Source organism: Lycorma delicatula, chromosome 1, assembly GCF_047948215.1.
Source record: "Lycorma delicatula isolate Av1 chromosome 1, ASM4794821v1, whole genome shotgun sequence".
In the NCBI taxonomy this organism is placed as follows: domain Eukaryota; kingdom Metazoa; phylum Arthropoda; class Insecta; order Hemiptera; family Fulgoridae; genus Lycorma; species Lycorma delicatula.
The window spans coordinates 133,256,274-133,278,883 of record NC_134455.1 but is presented as its reverse complement, the minus strand read 5'-3'; the positions used below and the strand labels follow the sequence as shown (position 1 = coordinate 133,278,883).

Sequence of the window (22,610 nt, the reverse complement as noted above, 5' to 3'; positions counted from 1 at the left end):
ATGGTATAATTTTATCATGAAAACATTCTAGTGAAATGATGCACAATACTTTTAGTCAATTGTGCATTATTTACCATTAAAGATACATTAAATGTACATTTACCATTAAAGATAAACTACTCAGATTCCATGATTCCTAATCACAAGGAACTGCAATGAAATTAATTTTTTTTTTTTAAAGAAATAGTCTAAAATCCATTATTAAAGTATACGATAATTTCTGATACTTAAATGGCATGAATATAACAAAATGGTCCAGTAAAAACAACCTCGATGTTTTAACAAAATGGAAAAAAGAAATAAAATTATGAAAATTAAAATAACATTAATTTTTTACTTTTTATTTCAGAAATGAGTCTATAGCATGATACAATCATTAAAGAAGGAGAGGAAAAGGGTGAAATTCACTCTGTTTGCAAATATTTCCCATAAATGTTTTATTAAAAAACATTTAAGTATGTAGTTGGAAACAACTTGACCCAGTTATATTGTACAGTAATACAATAATAATAATAATAATAAATTACAAGTTTAAAAAAATTCCCTGATATATTTTGACAAAAAGTTTATTCCTGGACATAACTGCAAAATAAAAAAGAAATTTCTCCCTTCTTGAAGTGACTGGTATCCGCAATTGTTCTGCTGGCTCAATAATTCTCGTAAGACAAAGTAAAAATGTATATCTGCGCCAATTTTTATTGCTTCACTAACTCCTTTCCTTTTTATCTTCCACTTTTAGTAAACTAAAAATAACAGCAGTAAAACTCTAAGCCAACAAATATTAAGTCACAAAATTTTTTAGAAAGAAAGAGCATCTCATAACATCAGTTAATATCTTATAGATATATATGTTTGTTTGTCCTATATGCGTTGTTCCTATACCATTCATTCGAGTGAATGGGCGAGTTGTTATGCACACGCCTGTGAAGGTTTCTGAATTAGTTTGGACCGCTAGGAGGTGCTGGGGTCAAGATATTTTGAAAAATTGTATTTATGGTCCGATTTGGCTCATAATCAGAATATGTGTTACTTATATGGAAAGAAATACCTCTACAAAATATGGACCCTTGATGCTGGAGTCGAGATATTTGGAAAAATTGCATTTATGGTCCAACATATTTAATCATATTAAATATTACATATATATATTAGTTAAATGAAAATAAATATTTTTGAAAAAAAATGGATCCGGTAGGTGGCGCTGGAGTTGAGATATTTAAAAAAATTGTATTTATATACTGATATGGCTCGTATTCAGAATACGAGGTCTGTAAATAAAGAATGAGACTGGTTCAGAAAAACTTTTTATTTACAGTCCTATCCTTTTTATACATGGACTCCTATCACCTTTGAAATAGTTCCCTTGGGAAGCCACACAACACTTCAAACTGTTTTCCCACTCTTCATAGCAGTGTTGAAATTTAGAAACCAAAATATCCTTCAGATAGTTGGTTACATTTTTTTAAAATGTTTTCTACTGTTCCAAAATAGTGTCCTTTGAGGTGTATTATTAAAATCGGGAACAGGAAAAAGTCGCAGAGACTTAAATCAGATGAATAAGGTGGTTGAGGAACTACAGGAATGTTTTTCTTTGCCAAAAACTCATTAATTGAGACAGCAGTGTGACAAGATCCATTGTCATGATGTAACATCCAGTTAGTTGTCTTTGATGGCTGGTCTCACACAGGCAACACCTTTCCACATTCTTTCAAGAATTTCTTGGTAAACATATTGATTTACAGTCTGTCCTGTAGGCAAAAACTCCTTATAGACAATACCATTACTATCAAAAAAACAAATTAGTATGATTTTGATTTGATTCATGATGCTGAAAAAGTTTATTGTTGCTACATTAGACATAAACAAACTCTTCATGAAATTAGTTTTTTTTATGTGTTACAAAAATGAGTGAAAACAATTATGAGCAACATTGTGCAATAAATTTTTGTGTTAAACTCTGTGAGAATGCTATTGAAACTTTTTCAAAATTGAAAGGACGTATGGAGATGATGCTCTGTCCTGAGTCTAAGTTTTTAACTGGTTTAAAGCATTTTCAAATGACTGGAATCAGTTGCAGACGATCCACGCTCTGAAAGACCATGAATGTCAAAATGTGACGACAATGTTGAGCGAATCAGAGACTTGATACGGTACGATCAGTGATTAACTGTCAGCATGACTGCAGAACAATCGAATTTGAACTGTACCACAGTCATCAAATTTTGACAAACAAATTGGACATGAAAAACGTTTGTGCAAAATTGGTCCCAGAAAACCTCACTGTTGAACAGAAAAACAACAGGGTGGAAGTTTGCCATGAATTTTAGGGAAAATTGAAACTAGTCCTGATTTTCTAAAAAAAATGTTATTACTGGTGATGAATCTTGGATAAGAGTATTTGCGTACAAACCAGAAACAAAACGCCAGAGCAAGGAATGGCACACTTCAAACTCACCATGTCCCAGAAAAGCAAAAATGTGCAAATTAAAAATCAAAACCATTATAATTTGTTTCTTCGATAGTAATGGGATTGTCCATAACGAGTTTTTGCCTACTACTGTAATCAATACAATACGACTGTAAATACTATTGATTTACAATACTGTAAATCAATACGACTGTAAATCAATATGTTTACCAAGAAATTCTTGAAGGTCTGCAGAAAAGTGATGCCCACATGAGACCAGCCATCAAAGACAACTAGATGCTGCATCATGGCAATGCACCTTATCACACTACATTCTCAATTAACGAGTTTTTGGCAAAGAAACCTTATTTACTCAACTACCTTATTTACCTGACTTAAGTCCCTGTGTCTTTTTTCTGTTCCTAGTTTAAAAAAACACCTCAAAGAACACCATTTAGGAACAGTAGAAAACACAAAAAAAAAAAAAAAAAAATGTAACCGATCACCCGGTTACTGAGTTTGAACACTGCTATGAAGCTTGTGTGGCTTCTCAAGGAAACTATTTCGAAGGTGATAAAATTCCATGTAAAATTGGATTTTAAATAAAAAGTTTTTTAAACCAGTCTCATTACTTTATTTAAGGACCTCGTATGTGCTAAGATCAACAGCTTTTTTCAATTTCAAGATGGCAAAAACCAGTAATAAAAACATAAAAAATTGCCCAAACGTTTTAGGATAATATGAATTAACATTCTATAAAATTAATTTCAATGAATATAATATTCTTTAAAATTAACATTACAAAAAGTTGAGATTTCATTAACTTACCCTTTCCATATCCACAAAATCGACATCAAGTTTTGTTCCTTCAGCTCCACCCATCTTCTCTGTCATATACTGAAACAAAAAAATAACATTAGCTAAAAGATAAATATAAAAATCTTGAAATTATGCTTTACTATTACTATACTAATTTACAATACTAGAATTAAAAATAAATAAAGGCAATTTATATTTAATCAAATTAAACGTAAAGTGGAGGAAATGAAAACAGATACAAAATTAAAACATCAATTTTCTGCCATAACTCGACTATTTGTTAATCGATTTTTAACGTTGATGATTTTTTACGATTTTAGTGAGGGCTAAAACGCTTCCACGAAAACGCTTCGAATCGCTTAGTTCAACTATTGGTAATGTATCACAATCAGAAAAGACTATTTACAATCGGTTTGCAGAATTTCATCGTGGTCGTATTTACGTCAGCGATGAATATCGTGAAGGTCGACCAAAATCGATTGCTGTTCCAAAAAACACCAATGATGTACGCAACATGATCGAAGAGGAAGGGCATGTGATTTGCCGTGAGGTAGAGGCGTCCTTAGGCATTCCAAAGACTGTACATTCGGTTTTGCTTTAACATTTAGGTGTGAAAACGATTTATTCCCGATGGATTGGGTATAATTTGACCGAATTTCAAAATCAGGCTCGTGTCAATCTGTGTAAGGAAACGCTCAAAAATTCGATCCAGGAAATGCAAAATCCGTGAACATCGCTATAAGTGAGAAAACTTGAATTATAATCGTACAAGCTGGAAACCAAGCAACAGTAAACTGGTTGGGTGTTCCAAGGTGAACCGAATGCAACAAAAATGGTTGATTCGCGAAACAATTTCAATGAAATGATTACTTGTTTCTTATGTTATACTGGACATACAACAATCATTGCTTTAAATGATCGAAGAACAAAGGTATTGTGCAACAATTTATTTGAAAGAAGTCATCAACCAAGGAAAAACAACCAAAAACGACGAATTATCCTTCATCATGACAATGCCAGTTTCACACAGCACGTCAAATTGAATATTTGACAGAGAAAAAAACATTGAATTAATATCTCATTGCTTGTATTCAATAGATTTATCGCCTACCGACTTTTTCCCCCGAATGTCAAACAAAAAATACGTGGACAGCGATTTTCATCGCTGAAAAGCCATGTTTTGGAAGGTGAATCCTTCCAAAACCATATTTTTGAGGTACCAATTTTAGAGTAGAAATCGTTTTTCGGGAATTGGTTCGAACACAAGCAAAATGGTATATAAATTATAAAGGCGAATATTTAGAGAAACAATACAACGATTTGTACCAAAAAATGTTCTTTCTTTCATTGTTTTATTAAAAACTTAAAAGGAATCCCTCGTATAAAAATATAAATAAAAAATCCCTTACGGCACGCCGGAAGGCGGAGGTAGATTTCACGGTGCTGAGTAGGGGATAAAAAAGATTTCCACATTAAAGTTAAGAAAAACTTTAAATTTACTCAATACGACAATGGTTGAATGTGAAAAAATGTTTCACATGTTTAGCATACGACAAACTCCATATTGGTCATCCCTTGCAACATTTTGGTCATCCCTTGCCTTAAGGGTTGGTAATACTAAAAATTGTTTCAGACAACATTTTTAGGTGATGTGTAGAGGACTAACGTCCACTTTAAACCGCCTGTGCCTATTAAGGGAAGTATGATTTTATTTGTCTTCGAAATCCCATTCTTTCCACCCCCTAGGCCAATGATTGGTTACATCAAAAGTTTACTTACATAAGTCTTAGGTCTTTATCCAAAGAATAGTAGGAACTTTAAACGAATTCGATGTTTTACTTAATAATAAAGTTATAGCGATGTTTTGTTTTTTCTGTTTTTTGTTTTGGTCATCCCTTTCCGTATGGGTTGGTCACATAAAAAACTGTTTCAGAAAAAAGTGATAGGTAATGTTTAGAGGACTAATGACCACTTTAAACTGATTCGATGTTGTGCCTATTAAGGGAGGTATTTTCTTCGAAACCCCATTTTTTCCACCTCCCTGGGCCAATGGTTGGTAATATCACAAAACTTTATTTTGATAAAATTTAAGCCCTTATCCAAAGAGTAGTAGGATTTTTAAACGAATTCGATATTTTACTTAATAATAAAGTTATAGCGATATTTTGTTTTTTCTGTTTCTTTTTATCATCCCTTGCCGTAAGGGTTGATCATATCAAAATTCAAACAAAAATTTTTGGTAAAGTTTAGACTAATGACCACTTTAAACCGATTCGATACTGTGCCTATTAAGGGAGGTATGATATTTTTTGTCTTCGAAACCAATTTTTTCCACCCCTTTGGGCCAATGGTTGGTGATATCAAAAAACTTTACTTAGATAAAATTTAGACCCTTATCCAAAGAATAGTAGGATCTTTAAATGAATTCGATATTTGCCTTAGTAGGAAAGTTATAGCGATATTTTGTTTTTTTTTCGAAAGAGCCCCATTTCCACCCCCATAATCTGATTTTGTCCATTAACGAACTCAACCAAGATTTTGGGTCGTTATATTTTATATAAGAATTTGAAAGTGATTGGTGTAAAATTACGGCAGTTATCGTGTTCACAAGAAAGTGAAAAATATAAACATTTGAAATGATAGTGGTTTTGGGGTCTGGGGGATGTGAAACGCGAAGATATGTCGAGATTTTCCGAAAGTCAAATCATGGTATCCATTACATGGATACCACGGTGGATATCATGGTTTCCATTGGTAGCTTTCTTACGAAATCCATCTCAAAATTCATCATTGTTTAAAGAATTCTTAATGAAATAATGTAAAAACGAAATGCTTTGATTTTTTGTACATGGTTTGTTTACAAAAAAAAAAAACATGGTTTGTTTTGTGTACGTGATTTATTAGAAAATTATTTTTTCTCAAACTAAAGAAGGTTTCGTTGAACTAAATTACAATCAATAGTTTAAAAATAATATAACTTAATATCCAACAAATTGTTCACTATAAATCACAGTTATAAAAAAATAGGGGGGGAAAATTATAATGTAGAATTCTACCTTTCTACTATTATACTATAACGTCACAAAGCGACAGCTAAAAGATTTATTGTATTACAATATTGTTATATATAGAATTACTTTATTTAAATATTGCACAATGTCATAATAATAAAAAGACACCCTATATTTCAATATTATCGTGAATAAATTAAATTATTTCAATTCTAATTTAAGAAAATTGTGTTTAACATGCAAACAATGTAGTTATATAAAAATAAATATATTGCTATTGTAATAATAATTTTTAATTTGAAAATTTTTATTAAAAATCACCAATAAAACTGCAATCTCATATTGTACAAGATTATCATCATAACAGTCCAGTGTTAAACGGTAAAAATAGAATATTATCTCACGAATTCTTTCGGACAACATCGATTTTCATGAAAATTTGTAGTTAATGAAAAAATTGTAACATATTCTCTTCTTCAAAATTTATATGTTCCTAATGTGTGCTTTTTGTTTTTTGGGGGTGAAAACTATCCCTTGTAAAAAAAAATTAAAAAACATAGATTTAAACGTTTCACATACTGAAATCATGTTTAAATACGTAGAATAAACATTAATTTATGTTGTGGAATATAATTTATGATGTTTTACTAAGTTTCAACCCTTAAAAAACCACCCCTTATGATTAAATTACGAAAAAATTTAATTTTTAACAATTTGAAATGTTTGAATAGTGCATTTATAAAGAATTAACATAATCCCTTTACTGTGTATAATATAATTTATGATTTAATGAAACGTTTCAACTCTTAATAACTCCTTATGGAAAAAAAATTGTTAAAATTATATATGTAACTGTTTTGTAGCTCAAAATCATTTAAATATGTAGAATAAACATTGTTCCATATTCTGAAACATAATTTATGATGTGTTACTACGTTTCAACTTTTTAAAAAAATACCCTTATGCTGAAATTTAAAAAAAAATTGATTTTCAACAATTTGAAGGGTACATTTATAATGAATTATAAACTATTTACAGTTGTTAATGTAATTTATAATTTATTGCAACGTCCAAACCATGAATTAATAAATGATCCGAAACTGTTGAGAATATACGAGGGATATCTCTAAAGTAAAGACCGCTGGGAAGTTTCTCACCTTAAGGTTGGCGAACATGTGTCGTTCATGGGCACGCTAGTAATGTACACAATGCATTGTTGTCTGTAAGTTGTCGCATCGTATTATCTTTGATTAAGTATGAGTTATTACGTTATAAAATTCATAGTAAAATCGATGTTGCCGCCGACTATGAAACACGTGGAATCATACATTTTTTAAACCATCAAAAAACGTTAAGCCGGCTGAAATTCATAGGCAGTTGGTTACCGAAATTTTTTGAGTTTACAATAATTTCTTTACTTCGTACAAGGAAGTAAAAGGTTTATGTGTATGCTGAATTTAAACGTGGCCGTACATTTATTCCAGATGATAAATGTTCGGATACCAGTATGACCGATCTAACTGTCGTAAAAATTCCCAATGCCGTATTAAATGATTGCCGACTGAAGGTACACGTACATGACGAAATCGCAAAGATTTCGATAGGACGTGTCTTTACAAGATATATTCTGACACGAAAAAGCTTTTAAACTCGATCGGTGCCGCGTTGTTACCATTCGATTATAAATTTCTCAAGGATCGTTAGATTTATTTAACCGTGATTCCACTGTGTTTCTTCGAAGTTTATAACATTAGTCAAAACATGGATTCACCGTTACACGTCAGAGACCAAACAACAGTCCAAATAATGGTTGGAAATAAGTAACAAGGCCCGAAAGAAACGGAAAACGCTTCCATCTGCAGAAAAGGTCATGGCTACTGTTTCTTTGGGATTCTCAGCCAAAAAAGAAGTGTTCTTACGAAGATACTAAGCTTCAAAACACGGTTACGGGTTTTCCTTCAAAATTTCAGGCTTCGAATTGCTTCTACATGCGCCGAATCCGTCGAATTTGACTTATAACGATTATTTCCTGTTCCCAAACCTGAAGAAATCGCTCGCTGGACGTAGATTTACTTAAAACGATAAAGTCAAATTTGAGCCAATCGTTTATTTTGAAGAGCTGGAAAAATCGCATAATAATGAGAAAATTTAAAATTTGGAAAGTCATCGGTTTAAATATACCGAACAGCAACGTGTGATGAAGATGGAAAATATAAAGGATATCTGAAAATTTTCTGTCAGATCCGAGAATTTTCGAAACATTTTCTTTCTTTCTTTTCTGTTTAGGCTCCGGAACCATCGAAAGGTATTACTTCAGAGGATGAATTAGGGTGACATGTATGAATGTAAATGAAGTGTTGTCTTGTACAGTCTCAGGTCAACCACTCCTGAGGTGTGTGGCTAATTGAAACTCGACCACCACAGAACACCGGAAATTCACGATCTAGTATTCAAACGACCCTACGTAAAAAAAACAATTTTTTGCGCAGTTCTGCGCAAGAAGACCGACCTTTTGTTATATAAATAAAATAATTAAAAAAATCCCTTTTGGCACGTCGGAAGGCGGAGGTAGATTTCAGCGGTGCTAAGCAAGGGATAAAAAAGATTTCCACCTTAAAGTTAAGAAAAACTTCAAATTTACTCAATACGACAATGGTTGCATGTGAAAAAAGTTTCACGTGTTTAGAGTACGACAAGCCCCATCTTCTTACAATGCCAGCAACATTTTGGTCATTCCTTACCGTAAGGGTTGGTCATATCAAAAATTGTTTAAGACAAAAGTTTTAGGTCAAGTTTAGAACACTAACGACCACTTTAAACCGATTCGATATTAGAGGAGGTATAATGTTTTTGTCTTCGAAACCTAATTTTTCCCACCCCCTGGGCCAATGGTTGGCGATATAAAAAAAATTTACTTGGGTAAGTTTTAGGCCTTCATCCAAAGAATAGTAGGATTTTTAAACGAATTCGATATTTTACTTAATAAAAAAGTTAAAGCGATATTTCGTTTTTTCTATTTTTTTTTTTTTTTTGTTTTGGTCATCCTTCCCGTAAGGGTTGGTCATATAAAAATTCTTTCAGACAAATGTTTTAGGTAATGTTTAAAGAACTTACAACCATTTTAAATAGATTCGATGCTGTGCCTATTAAGTGAGGTATGATATTTTTTGTCTTCGAAATCCCAGTTTTTCGACACCCCTGGGCCAATGGTTGGTGATATCAAAAAACTTTACTAATTTTTAGGCCTTTATCCAAAGAATTGTATGAACTCGATATTTTACTTAATAAGAAAGTTATAGCGATATTTTGTTTTTTTCGAAAAAAAAAAACCCCCATTTGCACCCCATGGTCAGATTTTATCCATTAACGAACTCTACCAAGATTTTTGGTCGTTGTATTTTATGTATCAATTTGAAAGTGATTGGCGCAAAATTACGGCAGTTACCGTGTCCGCAAGAGAGTGAAGTATTTATACATAAATGTATATATAAACTTTTGAGTTAACATTGGTTTTGGAGTCTGGGGGATGTGAAACTCGAAGATATGTCGAAATTTTCCTGAAGTCGAATCATGGTACAGATTACAATAGGTAGCTTTTTTTTATGAAATCTACTTAATAAAAGACTGTATGGGAAAAGAAAACGAATTAAGAAATAAATAAGAAGCAGAAACAAGTAAACAAGAAGAAAATTAAATAAATTAAAACTATAAACAAATAATGAAATAATTTTTTTAGAATAGTATAACAAAAAAATCAGTTGTAAGGATAATTCCGATGCCATCACCATTTTGCAGTTAGAACGCACTGATCTTCAGAATACAACGTACTACATACGTTCCATTAATCAGTAGAACCTACATACAAGCATCAAGTTTCAACTCGCTCACCACTGTGACCCATGCATAAGCGGTTATGAAAATTACACCACAATACACGGTATTACTTTCAGTCGCATAGTGGAAGTTGAGAGTGAAAATGATTTTTCTTTACATTTTGAGTTGTGAGGAATACGAAAATACCACTCATTTAAATTGTGGTTTCCTTATATATTTATTTATAAACCTATGTATAAGATTTTGTGGCTCGAAAATCTCCAAAATTACTATATAAATTTCACTGAAATTTAGGTACACTGTAGTAATATATCTGAAGTTGTGCATGCGAATATTTGATGAAGATTGGTTAAGTCCTTCTTGAGTTACACTCAATTTAAGGTTGAAAAAATTCGAACGAAAAAAATAAAATAACGAAAAGTCGGTCTCTTGCTCAAAACTGCGCAAAAGTTTTAGGCAGATTTCATAAGAAAGCTACCTATTGTAACGGGTACCATGATTCGACTTCCGGAAAATTTCGACATATCTTCGCCTTTCACGTCCCTCAGACCCCCAAAACCACCGTCACTTCTTTTGTTTATATATATATTTCACTTTCTTGTGAACAAGATAACTGCCGTAATTTTGCGCCAATCACTTTCAAATTGATACATTAAATATAACGATGCAAAATCTCGGGCTTTTTCGAAAATAAACAAAATATTGCTATTACTTTCTTATTAAGTAAAATAAAAGTCGAATTCGTTTAAAGTTCCTACTATTCTTTAGATAAGGACCTAAAACTTTTCTCAATAAAGTTTTTTGATATCATCAACCATTGGCCCAGGGACTGGAAAAAATGGAGTTTTGAAGACAAAAAAAAAATCAACCTCCCTTAATAGGCACAGTGTAAAATCGGTTTCAAGTGGTCATTAGTATTCTAAACATTACCTAAAACCTTTTCTTAAAAAATTTTTGGTTTGATTAATCCTTACGGCAAGGGATGACCAAAATGTTGCTGGAATTGTAAGAAGATGGGGCTTGTCGTATACTAAACATGTGAAACTTATTTTCACATCAACCATTGTCGTATTGAGTAAAATTTGAAGTTTTTCTTAACTTTAAGGTGGAAATTCTATTTTATCCTCTACTTAGCACCGGTGAAATCTACCTGCGCCTTCCGGCGTGCTGAAAGGGATTTTCTTTTGTGTAGTGTGTAAATTTGATAAAGTGCAATCTATATATTTTAAAGTTATAATTTGTCAATTTTCAATCTCAAAATTTTAAGATGAAATATATGTTTTTTTAGATGCAAATTATTATTTTAAATTGAAAGATGAAATAACGTATTAGAAAGTGGAGGTTATACATACTCCTACAAGATATAATTTATAATCTAACTACTATAAAAAGATGACTACCACTTGTGACGGAAAAAAACATAATGGAAGTGGAAAGATGCCAGCTGCTCTCTCTCTCTCTCTCTCTCTCTCTATATATATATATATATATGAAAATCGTAACCATGGTGATATCACAAGGTTGCCACTGTTTTCAAAACTGTGGGAAAACACGTAAAATAAAGCACTTTCAGTTTCCCGTTAAGCTTGCAATGTCTAGCTAAGGCGTATCTGTACATTTGTCAACTTATTTTCTTTTCCTCGACTCGTATTCTCCCAGACCTAGTCACATTACTGCAGTACGTGAGCTCGCTTTTCTGTACGACTGTCCTCTCAAATCATCAATCCCTTTCTTAAAATGTATTAACTAAGGAGAAAAATAATATTTCAGAGCGTTTGCTTATCGTAAAACAAAATCTAGTGCGCTTCATTTTGACCGATCGTTCAAGTTACATTTAATAAACGTCCACAAACATCAAACGATCCTATTCTTAATTAAAATAGACCACCAATTAAAACTGCCACTAATAAGTACCTTCCTTTTTAATTTATTGAAATCAAATGAATTTAAAAAATAAAAAATAATTTCTGGCTTTCATTCAACGATGAAAAAGTAAACATCTGTCTACATTTTAAAAATTTAATGATGTTTTTATTTAATTTATTAAAATTTAAAAAAAATCGTTTTAAAGACACACAGACCTCTGCACAACACATATACAAAAGAAAACATTTTTAATTCATTTTAATAAGTGCAAAGAAATGTGAAATTTGTAATTATATAGTTTATTTCAAAATGAATATAGGGGTTTTAAAGCTATGCAATATTTCTCAAGTTTCACGTATATTGATTAATTATCCTATCCCATTAAAGGGCATTTGTACGTGTACCTGTGTGTGCGCCTCCTTTTTTTCCTGTTTAGCCTCTGAAAATCACCGTCAGGTATTAGTTCAGAAGATAATATGTATGAGTATAAATGAAAAGTGGTCTTGTACAGCCTCAGTTCGACCATTCCTGAGATGTATGATTAATTGAAACCCAACCATAAAAGAACACCGGTACCCACGATTTAGTATTCAAATCCGTATAAAAGTAACTGCCTTTACTAGGACTTGAATGCTAGAACTCTCGACTTCCAAATAAGCTGATTTGTGAAGATGCGTTCACCACTAGACCAACCCGGTAGGTTGGATGAATTGATATCTGCGAGACTCTTACCGTACAGTTTACAATTTCATTGTAATTTTTGTGAATATAATCTTTTTTTTCCTGTTTAGCCTCCGGGAATCACCATCAGTTATTACTTAAGAGGATGATATGTATGAGTGTAAATGAAGTGTAGTTTTGCACAGTCTCAGTTTGTCCATTTCTAAAACGTGTTGTTAATTGAAACCCAACCACCAAAGAACACCGGGTATCCACGATCTAGTATTCAAATCCGTATAAAAGTAACTGCCTTTACCAGGACTTGAACGCTGAAACTCTCGACTTCCGAATCAGCTGATTTGGGAAGACGCGTTCACCACTAGACCAACTCGGTGGGTTTTTTACATAATCTTTTTTTTTCTTGTTTATTTAACCTCCGGGACCACCATTAAGTATTGCTTTAGAGGATGAGATGGATGATTTGTAGCGTGTGTGAAAATGGCATGACTGACCGGAATTCGAACCCGCGACCTCCAGATGAAAGGCCGAGACGCTAACACTCACGCCACGGAGGCCGGCAATAGATATAATCTAACCAATCTTAACCTACGTTCGGTAGCGAAGGTTAACGAGCGTAGGTTAAGTTTGGTTAGATTGTACTTATAATTTTATTTAGTTATTTCTTATTTCAATATAGAGTTTTAGTGGCGCTATCTAAGAACTAACTAACAAACTAATTATTGGTCGACGTGTTATTAAGTGGACGGCTATTAACTGGGCATGTAACAGATTTTGAGGTTAGTTAGCAAAAGAAAATCGTATCTCATAATTAAATAATTATAATAATGGCTAAATCTGATTTTAGGTCCTCAAAGAGTATCATATGGAGATGATGCTGTAAGCTACGTGCAGCTAAAACATGATGGAAAAATATGTACAGTCAAATGTAAAATATGCACGGAACATAAAGTTCGTGCGAAATTGTAGAGTTTGTTAAATAAATATGTATGGAGTTAAATAAACAGTTTGTTTGTAGTGTAATGGTAATAATTTCTTACACAGTACTGGAAAAACTTGGAATTAATTTTAGGCGTAGTAATTTTCGCAACACGCCACAAAACATCTGATTGGTTTGTAAGGAGTGACGTCATACGAGAGGCCATGACAGTTTAGAGCGTTTTAGCGGGAAAATTTTAATTAGTTAATATAAATGCAATTTTATATATATTGCATTTTATAAATGCAAAATACATCGTATAAATGATCGTTTATGTGTTATAATTTTTATATTTTAATAAAATAGACCGTGAGGCATAATATAAACCGGTTTCTCAAAAACAGTCACCTAGCATGTTGTTTTACTAAATCTATGCAAAGGAATAACTGAAGGAAAGTGGCCAGAGGACTTCCGGAATATAATAACGGTACCAAAAGAAAAGAAAAATATACAAAGATGTGCTAAGAACGTAGAACGATTAGCCTAATATCACAGGAAAGCTAGTATTATGGGTTACAAATAAGAGGATATACAATCAATGGGATGACAGTATTGAGAAAGAACAATATGGATTAAGAAGAGGTGTTGGAAAAAGGGACATAGGACTGCTAAGAGTAATAGGTGAGAAACACATGGAAAGGAGGCGGAGAGTGTATGTTGAATTTATCGATCTAGAAAAGGCGTTTGACAGAGTTAAATGGGGTAAATTACTGCTAATTTTGGAAAGGAAGGAAGTTAAGTGGGAAGAAAGACGCCCAATAAAAGAGCTGTACTATAAACAGAGAATAAAAATGAGGGTAAAAGACGAAATGACAGGAAGAATATGAATTGAAAGGGGAGTGAGGCAAGGATGCTGCATGTCACCAATACTGTTTAGTATATATCTGGAAGGAACAATTAAATGTTGACTGAATGGGACAACAGGAATAAAGATTGGGGGGAAGAATAAAATGTATACGTTTTGTTGATGACAAGGCGGTACTGGCGGAGAGTCCAACTAAACTAAATGAAATGCTTGATGACTTAAATGAAACTTGTTAAAGTCAGGGTACGAGGATCAACCAAAAGAAGACAAAATTCGGAAAAGAGGAGGAAATGAAGTTTTAGAGCAGATGAAAAAATTTCGGTATTTAGGAAGTTTTATAATATTACCTGACTTGCACATTAGAAATTAAAACAAGAATATCAAGAAATAAACAGGGACTTAGTAAGAAGGGATTACTGGTGTGTGGAAAGTTAGACCTAGCGTTAAGGAAGAGATAGATGAAATGTTTTATTAGTTGTGTGTGCTTTTTGTTTTTGTCTTTAGTCATTTGATTGGTTTGATGCAGCTCTCCAAGATTCCCTATCTAGTGCTAGTCGTTTTTTCTGGAGACTCCTTCCTTAGTAGTCCCCACCTGGAGGTCCGAACGGGAGACTAGTTTACCTCCGGAATATTTTACCAAGAAAGCGTCTCCATCTTTGTTATATGAAAATGCAGAGAGCTACATTTTCTTAGACAAAAAGTAGCTGTAGTTTTCCATTGCATTTAGCTGCGCAGTATTCAGAGGATTGAGTGATGTTGATATTACCGTTTAGTCATCCTGAACTACGCCCTTAGTAACTACTGAAAGAGCAGCTGCCCTCGTTCAGGAATCATTCCTTAATTTGGCTTTCAACCGATACCTCTCCGATACGGTTGCACCTTTGGTCCAGCTACTCTGTATCACTGAGCACTCAAGCCCCCTCACTATCGGCAAAGTCTCATGATTCATAGAGGGAGTGATGCTCTATGGATCTGAAACATGGACGGTGAGAAAGACAGAAACTGAGGGTTTTTGAGATGCGGGTGTGGCGCAGAATGACAAATGTCAGATAGCAAGATCGTGTAACAAATGAACTATTATGGAGAATCGAGAGAACAGGAAAATGCTAAACGTGATTGAATATAGGAAAAGGAACTGGATAGGACATTGTATGAGAAGACGGTGTTAGTTAGTGGATGCGATCGATGGAAGGCTAGCTGAAAGGAAGAGGAAGGAAGAGATCTCAAATTATAGAACAAGGTGGAGAGCAGCAGCCGTGACAGGACTTATCCTAATGGCAGAATGCTATGGATAAATGAATATGTAAGCCCATCGACTGGTCTAGTCATTAAACTCGTTGTTCCAAATCAGTTGTTTTACAACTGATTTTCGAAAGTCAAAGGTTCTGAGGTTTGAACTTTAGTAAAAGATAGTTGCTTTTAGATGGATTTGAATACTAGACAGTGGATACCGGTGTTCTTTGATGGTTGGGATTCAATTAACCACACATCATCTCAAATGAATGGTCGGCCTGAATCTGTACAAGACTACACCTGATTTACATGCCATACATATCATCATGGAGGGTTGCTTATTGTTCACTAATTGAACAGACTGCAAATGGTAAACATTAAGAAATAAAATATTCGTACGTTTAATATTATATAAAGTGTTTAGATTTCACATAATTAATAAGGACTTATAATGACATTTATTACGTACCTTATAATTAATTTATATTTTATAATATACTGCTCGAAACAAAGCCCTTCAATATTAAGTCAAATGTACTGGGTTAGTTCCTTTTTTACATGAGTGTCCAAAAAGGAATATAATATATTTAGGATGTACTCGTATGCATGTACGTACGAGGTCTGTAGATAAAATAATGAGACTAGTTTTTTTTTTGCCAGCCAAAGTGGCAACACTGTAAAGTTACTAGTAAGCATATAGTGATATGAGCAACTGATTTATATTAGATACTAATAGTTTTATTCCATTGTTGCCGGGTGAGATGTAAACAAACTTCGTGAAACGAGATTTTGTTGTGCGTTACAAAAATGAGTGATACTAATTATGAGCAACGTTGTACAATCAAGTTTTGTGTTAAACTCGATGATAATGCTACTGAAACTTTTTCAAAATTGAAAAGGGAGTATGGAGATGACGCTCTGTCACAAACCCAAGTTTCTAGGCAGTTTAAAGCATTTTCAGATGGCCGGGAATCAGTTGCGGACGATCCACGCTCTGGAAGACCGTTAACGTCAAAAAGTGACGACAATGTTGAGCGAATCAAAGACTTTATACGGTACTACCGGCGATTAACTGGCAGAATGATTGCAGAACAACTGAATTTGAACCGTACCACAATCCATCAAATTTTGACAAACGAACTGGATATGAAAAATGTTTGGGCAAAAATTGGTCCCTAAAAACCTCATTGTTGAACAGAAAAAAAACAGGGCGGAAGTATGCTGCATCTTCTAGGGCGAATTAAAACTGTTCCTGATTTTCTAAAAAAATGTTACTACTGGTGATGCATCTTGGATATTTGAGTACGACCCAGAAACAAAACGCCAGAGCAAGGAGTGGCACACTTCAAACTCACCACGTTCCAAAAAAGCAAAAATGAGCAAATCATAAATCAAAATCATGCCAATTTGTTTCTTCTACAGTAATGGCATTGTCCGTTAGAAGTTTTTGCTTGCAGGACAGACTGTAAATCAATATTTTTCTTTCTTTCTATGTAAATAACACATATTTTGAATATGAGCAAATCGAATCACAAATACAATTTTTCCAAATATCTCGACCTCTGTGACACCTACCGGGTCCAAACTAATTCAGAAACCTTTGCGGTCGGGCGCACAACTCACCAAAATTTCATAGCAATTGGATGAATGGAATAGGAACGCATACGGGACAAACATTCATTTATATATATATATATATATATATATATATATATATATATATATATATATATATATATATATATATATATATATATGATTTATACTTGCAGACTGCAATGCTTCGCTATTGCTGGATTTGAGGATATATATATATATATATATATATATATATATATAGATTAAATGAACACAATTGAAAGTTTGGTAAAACATTAAAGAACTGAACATTATGGAATTCACAAAATATAACCACTTTATCCCTTTTCTCCCTTTCCCCGTTTTCCGTTTTCTCCACTTTACCCCCTTCCTTTCCCCATTATTTTCTCCTTATTCCTATTTACTTTCTCCTTTTTTCTCTTTTCTCTTTTTCCTTTTTTCCTTTTCCCCTTTTTTTCTCTTTTTTCCCTTTCACCCGCGCGTAAATCGGTTCAGCAGTTTTGTTTTAGTTTATAGCGGATAGGCACTGGATTTTATACATATAAAAGAAGAAAGTCGGTTTGTATATTTGTTTGTTTGTTTCGTAAATACCTCGACGACGGCGCCACCTAGCGGGTATAATTTTTGCAAAAATATTTCTTTTCAGGTAACTAATATATATTCTGAATATAAGCCAAATCGGATCATAAATAAATTTTTTTCAAATATCTCGACCCTAGCGCTACCTAGCGGGTCTAAACTAATTCAGAAACCTTTGCGGGCGTGCGCGCACCACAACTCACCAAAATTTCATCGCAATCGGATGAATGGTATACGAACGCATACGGGACAAACATTTTTATATACGAGTTTGTAGATGAAAATATGAGTAAAATTTATTTAAACATTAAAAGTATATATATATAGATGAGAAACAAAAAAAAAACACTATTTATTTAAGTTAAATAGGATTACAAACATCAAATATAAAACAAGTAGATAAACTCTACAAAACTTGAAAAAATAAAGATCCATTAACCTGTCAGGTACAATCAAGAAATAAATAAAGTAGAAAGACGATACCAATTTTTAAAATGGATTGTACGAGTACACACTTATGAAATATCTAATCAATAACAGGCATAACATCAGTTGTATTTTTAATAAAAGCTGTCAACGATGTCGCTGAAAATTACAAATCTTTAGAGTGTAAAATTTATCCTCCCAGGGAATAACACGGTTAGTGATAATTTCATAACTGACTATTTTTAATTCAAAGAAATTTAAAAAATTATAATTAGTTTCAATTCTTGAGTGATATTATTTTTCTATCGGTTAAAACAATCTCCAAAATATTTTGTATTTTCACTATGATTACCATAATTGATTTGAGCATTATTTTCTGCCCTTCCTAGCATTACCACTCTAATAATCGTAGTTAATGCGTTTCGGAGTACCTCCATTCTCAAAATTACTCTTAATAATGGGTCTTCCTGAGTTGAGATCGTACAATAAATAGCGATGTTAGTTGGCGAGTGGGAGGAGCTTAACATCGCTATTTATTCGATTATTCCAGTTCACGAAGACTCGGTTCTAAAAGTCATTTTGATGATGGAGTTACTCCGAAACGCGTTAACTACGATTATTAGACTGATACTGCTGGGAAAGGCAGTTTTAACTACGGCAACCAATTTAAAACGGAATCGAGCCAACTCGTACCCTAGTAAAATTCGAAGTCATCTTTAACACTTTTACTACTAGCGACACTATTGGTTGTGTATATAAGGTGTTTCATTCTAATCGCTCCAGGTGATTTTCTGGTAAACTACGCACAATACAAAAAAAATCCCTTTCGGCATGCCGGAAGGTAGATTTCACCGGTGCTAAGTAGGGGATAAAAAGGATTTCCAACCTTAAAGCTAAGAAAAACTTCAGATGAACTCAATACGACAATGGTTGCAGGTGAAAAAAAGTTTCAAATGTTTAGCATACGACAAATCCCATGTTATAATTCCAGCAATATTTTGGTCATCCCTTACGGTAAGGGTTGGTTATATCAAAAATTGTTTCAGACAAAAGTTTTAAGTAATGTTTAATTGACTAACGTCTAAAGTGGTCGTTAGTTCTTTAAACATCACGTAAAACTGATTCGATACTGTGCAATTAAGGGAGGTATATTTTTTGTCTTCAAAACCCAATTTTTTCTATTCCCTGAGCCAGTGGATGGTGATATCAAAAAAAACTTTACTTAGGTACGTCTTAGGCTCTTATACAAAGGATAGTAAAAACTTTAAACGAAGCCCATATTTTACCGAATAAGAAAATTATAGCGATATTTTGATTTTTAGAACCCCCCCTCAATTGTCCGATTTTGCCCATTAACGAACTCGACCGAGATTTTCAGACGTTATATTTTATATATCAATTTGAAAATGATTGGCACAAAATTACGGTAGTTATCGTGTCCACAAGATAGTGAAATATATATTTCACTATATATATATATATATATATATATAAATGTATATATAAAATTTTGATCTGACGGTAGTCAAGTGTGTAGGGGATACGAAACGCGAACGTATGTCGAAATTTTTCGGAAGTGGAATAATGGTACCCATTAAAATAGATAGCTTCCTTATGAAATATACCTAAAGATGTCCACGTAAATTTAACTCTGACTGGAGGGGGATATTTTGTAGTGACATTGAACTTGACCGTTACTTCAAGGTTAACACGATTTTTTTTAACTGGAACTACCTATTTTTGACTCCAGCAATGAAAAGAGAAGAAAATGGTACACTAGAAAATGTAGTCACATATATGACCTTGGACCCTTTTTTGAAAATCATACGACTAATCATCTGTGATATTATTATGTGTCTGAAGGTCACACAATATTTCTGAAATATTTATATTCCAGCCTATTATCTCCCAAACTATGGGAAATATCTAAAAATGACTTAACACTATCGTATAACACTACCTCTGGTGGTTAAAAAATGGTCAAGTTCCAAGGTCATATGTGTGACTACATATTCCGATGTAACATTTTATGCCCTTTTCATTGGTGGGATCAAAAATAGGTCATTCCATTATACAAAATAGTGTTAATCTTGATCCAGAAGGTCAAGTTCAAGGTCACAATGAGATGTCCCTCTCCAATATGAGTAACTTGTTTTAAGGTATTTTTTTTTTTTTTTTTATTGTACTAGCTTACGAGGAAATCACCACGGGAGATTAAAATGGAACACAGTGTAAGAAAATCAGTAAATTGTGGGCTTTTACAGTAATCGTATAGCGGGACCAATATTATTTATCGATACAGAAGTATTTTTTTTGCCTTCAATCATTTAACTGGTTTGATGCAGCTTTTCAAGACTGCCTATCTAATGCCAGTCGTTTCATTACGGTATACCCCTACATCTTACATCCCTAACAATCTGTTTTACACATTCCAAATGTTGCCTGCCTGCACAATTTTTCCCATCTACCTGTCTGACCAATATTTAAGCGATTATTCCAGGATGCCTTAATATGTGGCCTATAAGTCTATCTCTTCTTTTAATTATATTTTACGAAATGCTTCTGTCTTCATCAATTTGCCAAAAAAACCTCTTCATTTGTCACTTTATCCACCGATCTGATTTTTTACATTCTTCTGTAGCACCGCATTACAAAAGCTTCTAATATTTTCTTCTTCGATCATCCAAGTTTCACTTCCATATATAGCTACGATAAAAAACATATACTTTCAAAAATGTTTTTCTGATGTTTAAATTAATTTTTCATATAAGCAAATTATATTTCTGACTGAAAGCTCGTTTCGCCTCTGCAATTCGGTATTTTATATCGTTCCTGCTTCGTCCATCTTTAATAATTCTACTTCCTAATTAACAAAATTCTTCTACCGCCGTTATCTTTTCTCTTCCTATTTTTATAATGAGTAGTCCATCTACATTATTTCTACTTCATTTCATTACTTTCGTTTTGTTTTTGTTAATTTTCATGTAGTAGTTTTTGGGTACGACTTCATCCATGCTATTCATCGTTTCCAGTACATATCTTTTAATCTCAGCTGGAATTAATAATACAGAAGTGTATACAGTACAATTTTCAATAAATTCTACGCTCGATTAACAGATCTTGAAAAAAAATATAGCTTTTTCAAAGAAGACACATCAAACGATTTACTAGCACACGTTCATGTGGCTTTTACCAGAAGAACGAACTGTCAGCAGAGACGGTGGCCTTCGCGTTCCCCAGATTTGACTGGTTGCGATTTCTTCCTTCGCGGTAATTTGAAGAAAGCATTTTATGAGAAACTCCGACACTTATCTAAATACATAAATAATTATATATGTATATGATATATGATTACTTTATATTTTACGGGCACCATGGATCGAAAAATTGAAAACTTTTGCGATTTTAAGTTTAAACTTCCTTTCATAATGCCGTTTGAATCCCCTATCTGTGTTTTATAAAAACGTTAGTATGATTTTTTTGTCAACATACGATTTTCATTTTATCACAAAATGTTACTTTCAGCTGTTTTCGTTAATTTTTCTTCTAGATTATTTTTATGTTTTACTACTGTATTTGTAAGTTTTTTTCTGTAGGAGGAGGAAAAAGCTCTGCCAGCTTCAGGCCCGCCCTGAGGCAGTGCGGGGCTCTCACCCGATAAAAAACCTCCCCCCTCTTATCATGCAGAATGCATAAATATCGCTATAACGTTCCTATTAAGCAAAATATCGAATTCGTTTAAAGTTTCTTCTATTCTCTGTATAAGGGCCTAAAACTTACAGAAGTACATTTTTTTTTATATCGCCAACCAATGGCCCAGGAGGTGGAAAAAATAGGTTTTCGAAGACAAAAAAAATCATACATTTCTTAATCGGCATAGTACCGAATCTGTTTAAAGAGATCGTTAGTCCTCTAAACATTACCTAAAACTTTTGTTGGAAACAATTTTTGATAAAACCAATCCTTACGGCACGGGATGACCAAACGTTTGCTGGAATTGTAAGAAGATGGGATTTATCGTTTGCTAAACATGTGAAACATTTTTTCACATACAACCATTGTCGTATTGAGTAAATTTGAAGTTTTTCTTAACTTTAAGGTGGAAATCTTTTTTATCCCCTACTTAGCACCGGTGAAATCTACCTCCTCTTCCGACGTTCCGAAAGGGACTTTTTTTCTCTGTAGTCTAGACTTCGGTAGAATTTAGAGCTAGTGGGGACTGTATTTTTAATAAGATGGTAGAAGACGAAATGAAGCAATTCTATCTTCTTCTTGAATCGTTATATTTAATTTGTTGTCACCCTTGACATTTTAATTGAATTACAATACTTACATTAAACTTAAGAATGTATGACACTTTAGTCATAATTGAAC

At 33.1% G+C, this 22,610-nt stretch overlaps 1 protein-coding gene across 15 annotated transcripts in view; it reads right to left on the bottom strand.

Moving 5' to 3' along the window:
- The window catches only part of EndoA (SH3 domain containing GRB2 like, endophilin-A), a 478,525-nt gene that overhangs the window by 169,195 nt on the left and 286,720 nt on the right, over nt 1-22,610 (bottom strand). For all 15 annotated transcript variants that reach the window (XM_075361486.1, XM_075361385.1, XM_075361481.1 and 12 more), the window contains exon 3: nt 3,236-3,304. In XM_075361486.1, the coding sequence (XP_075217601.1) occupies nt 3,236-3,304 (69 nt within the window). The remainder of the gene's footprint in view (nt 1-3,235; nt 3,305-22,610) is intronic.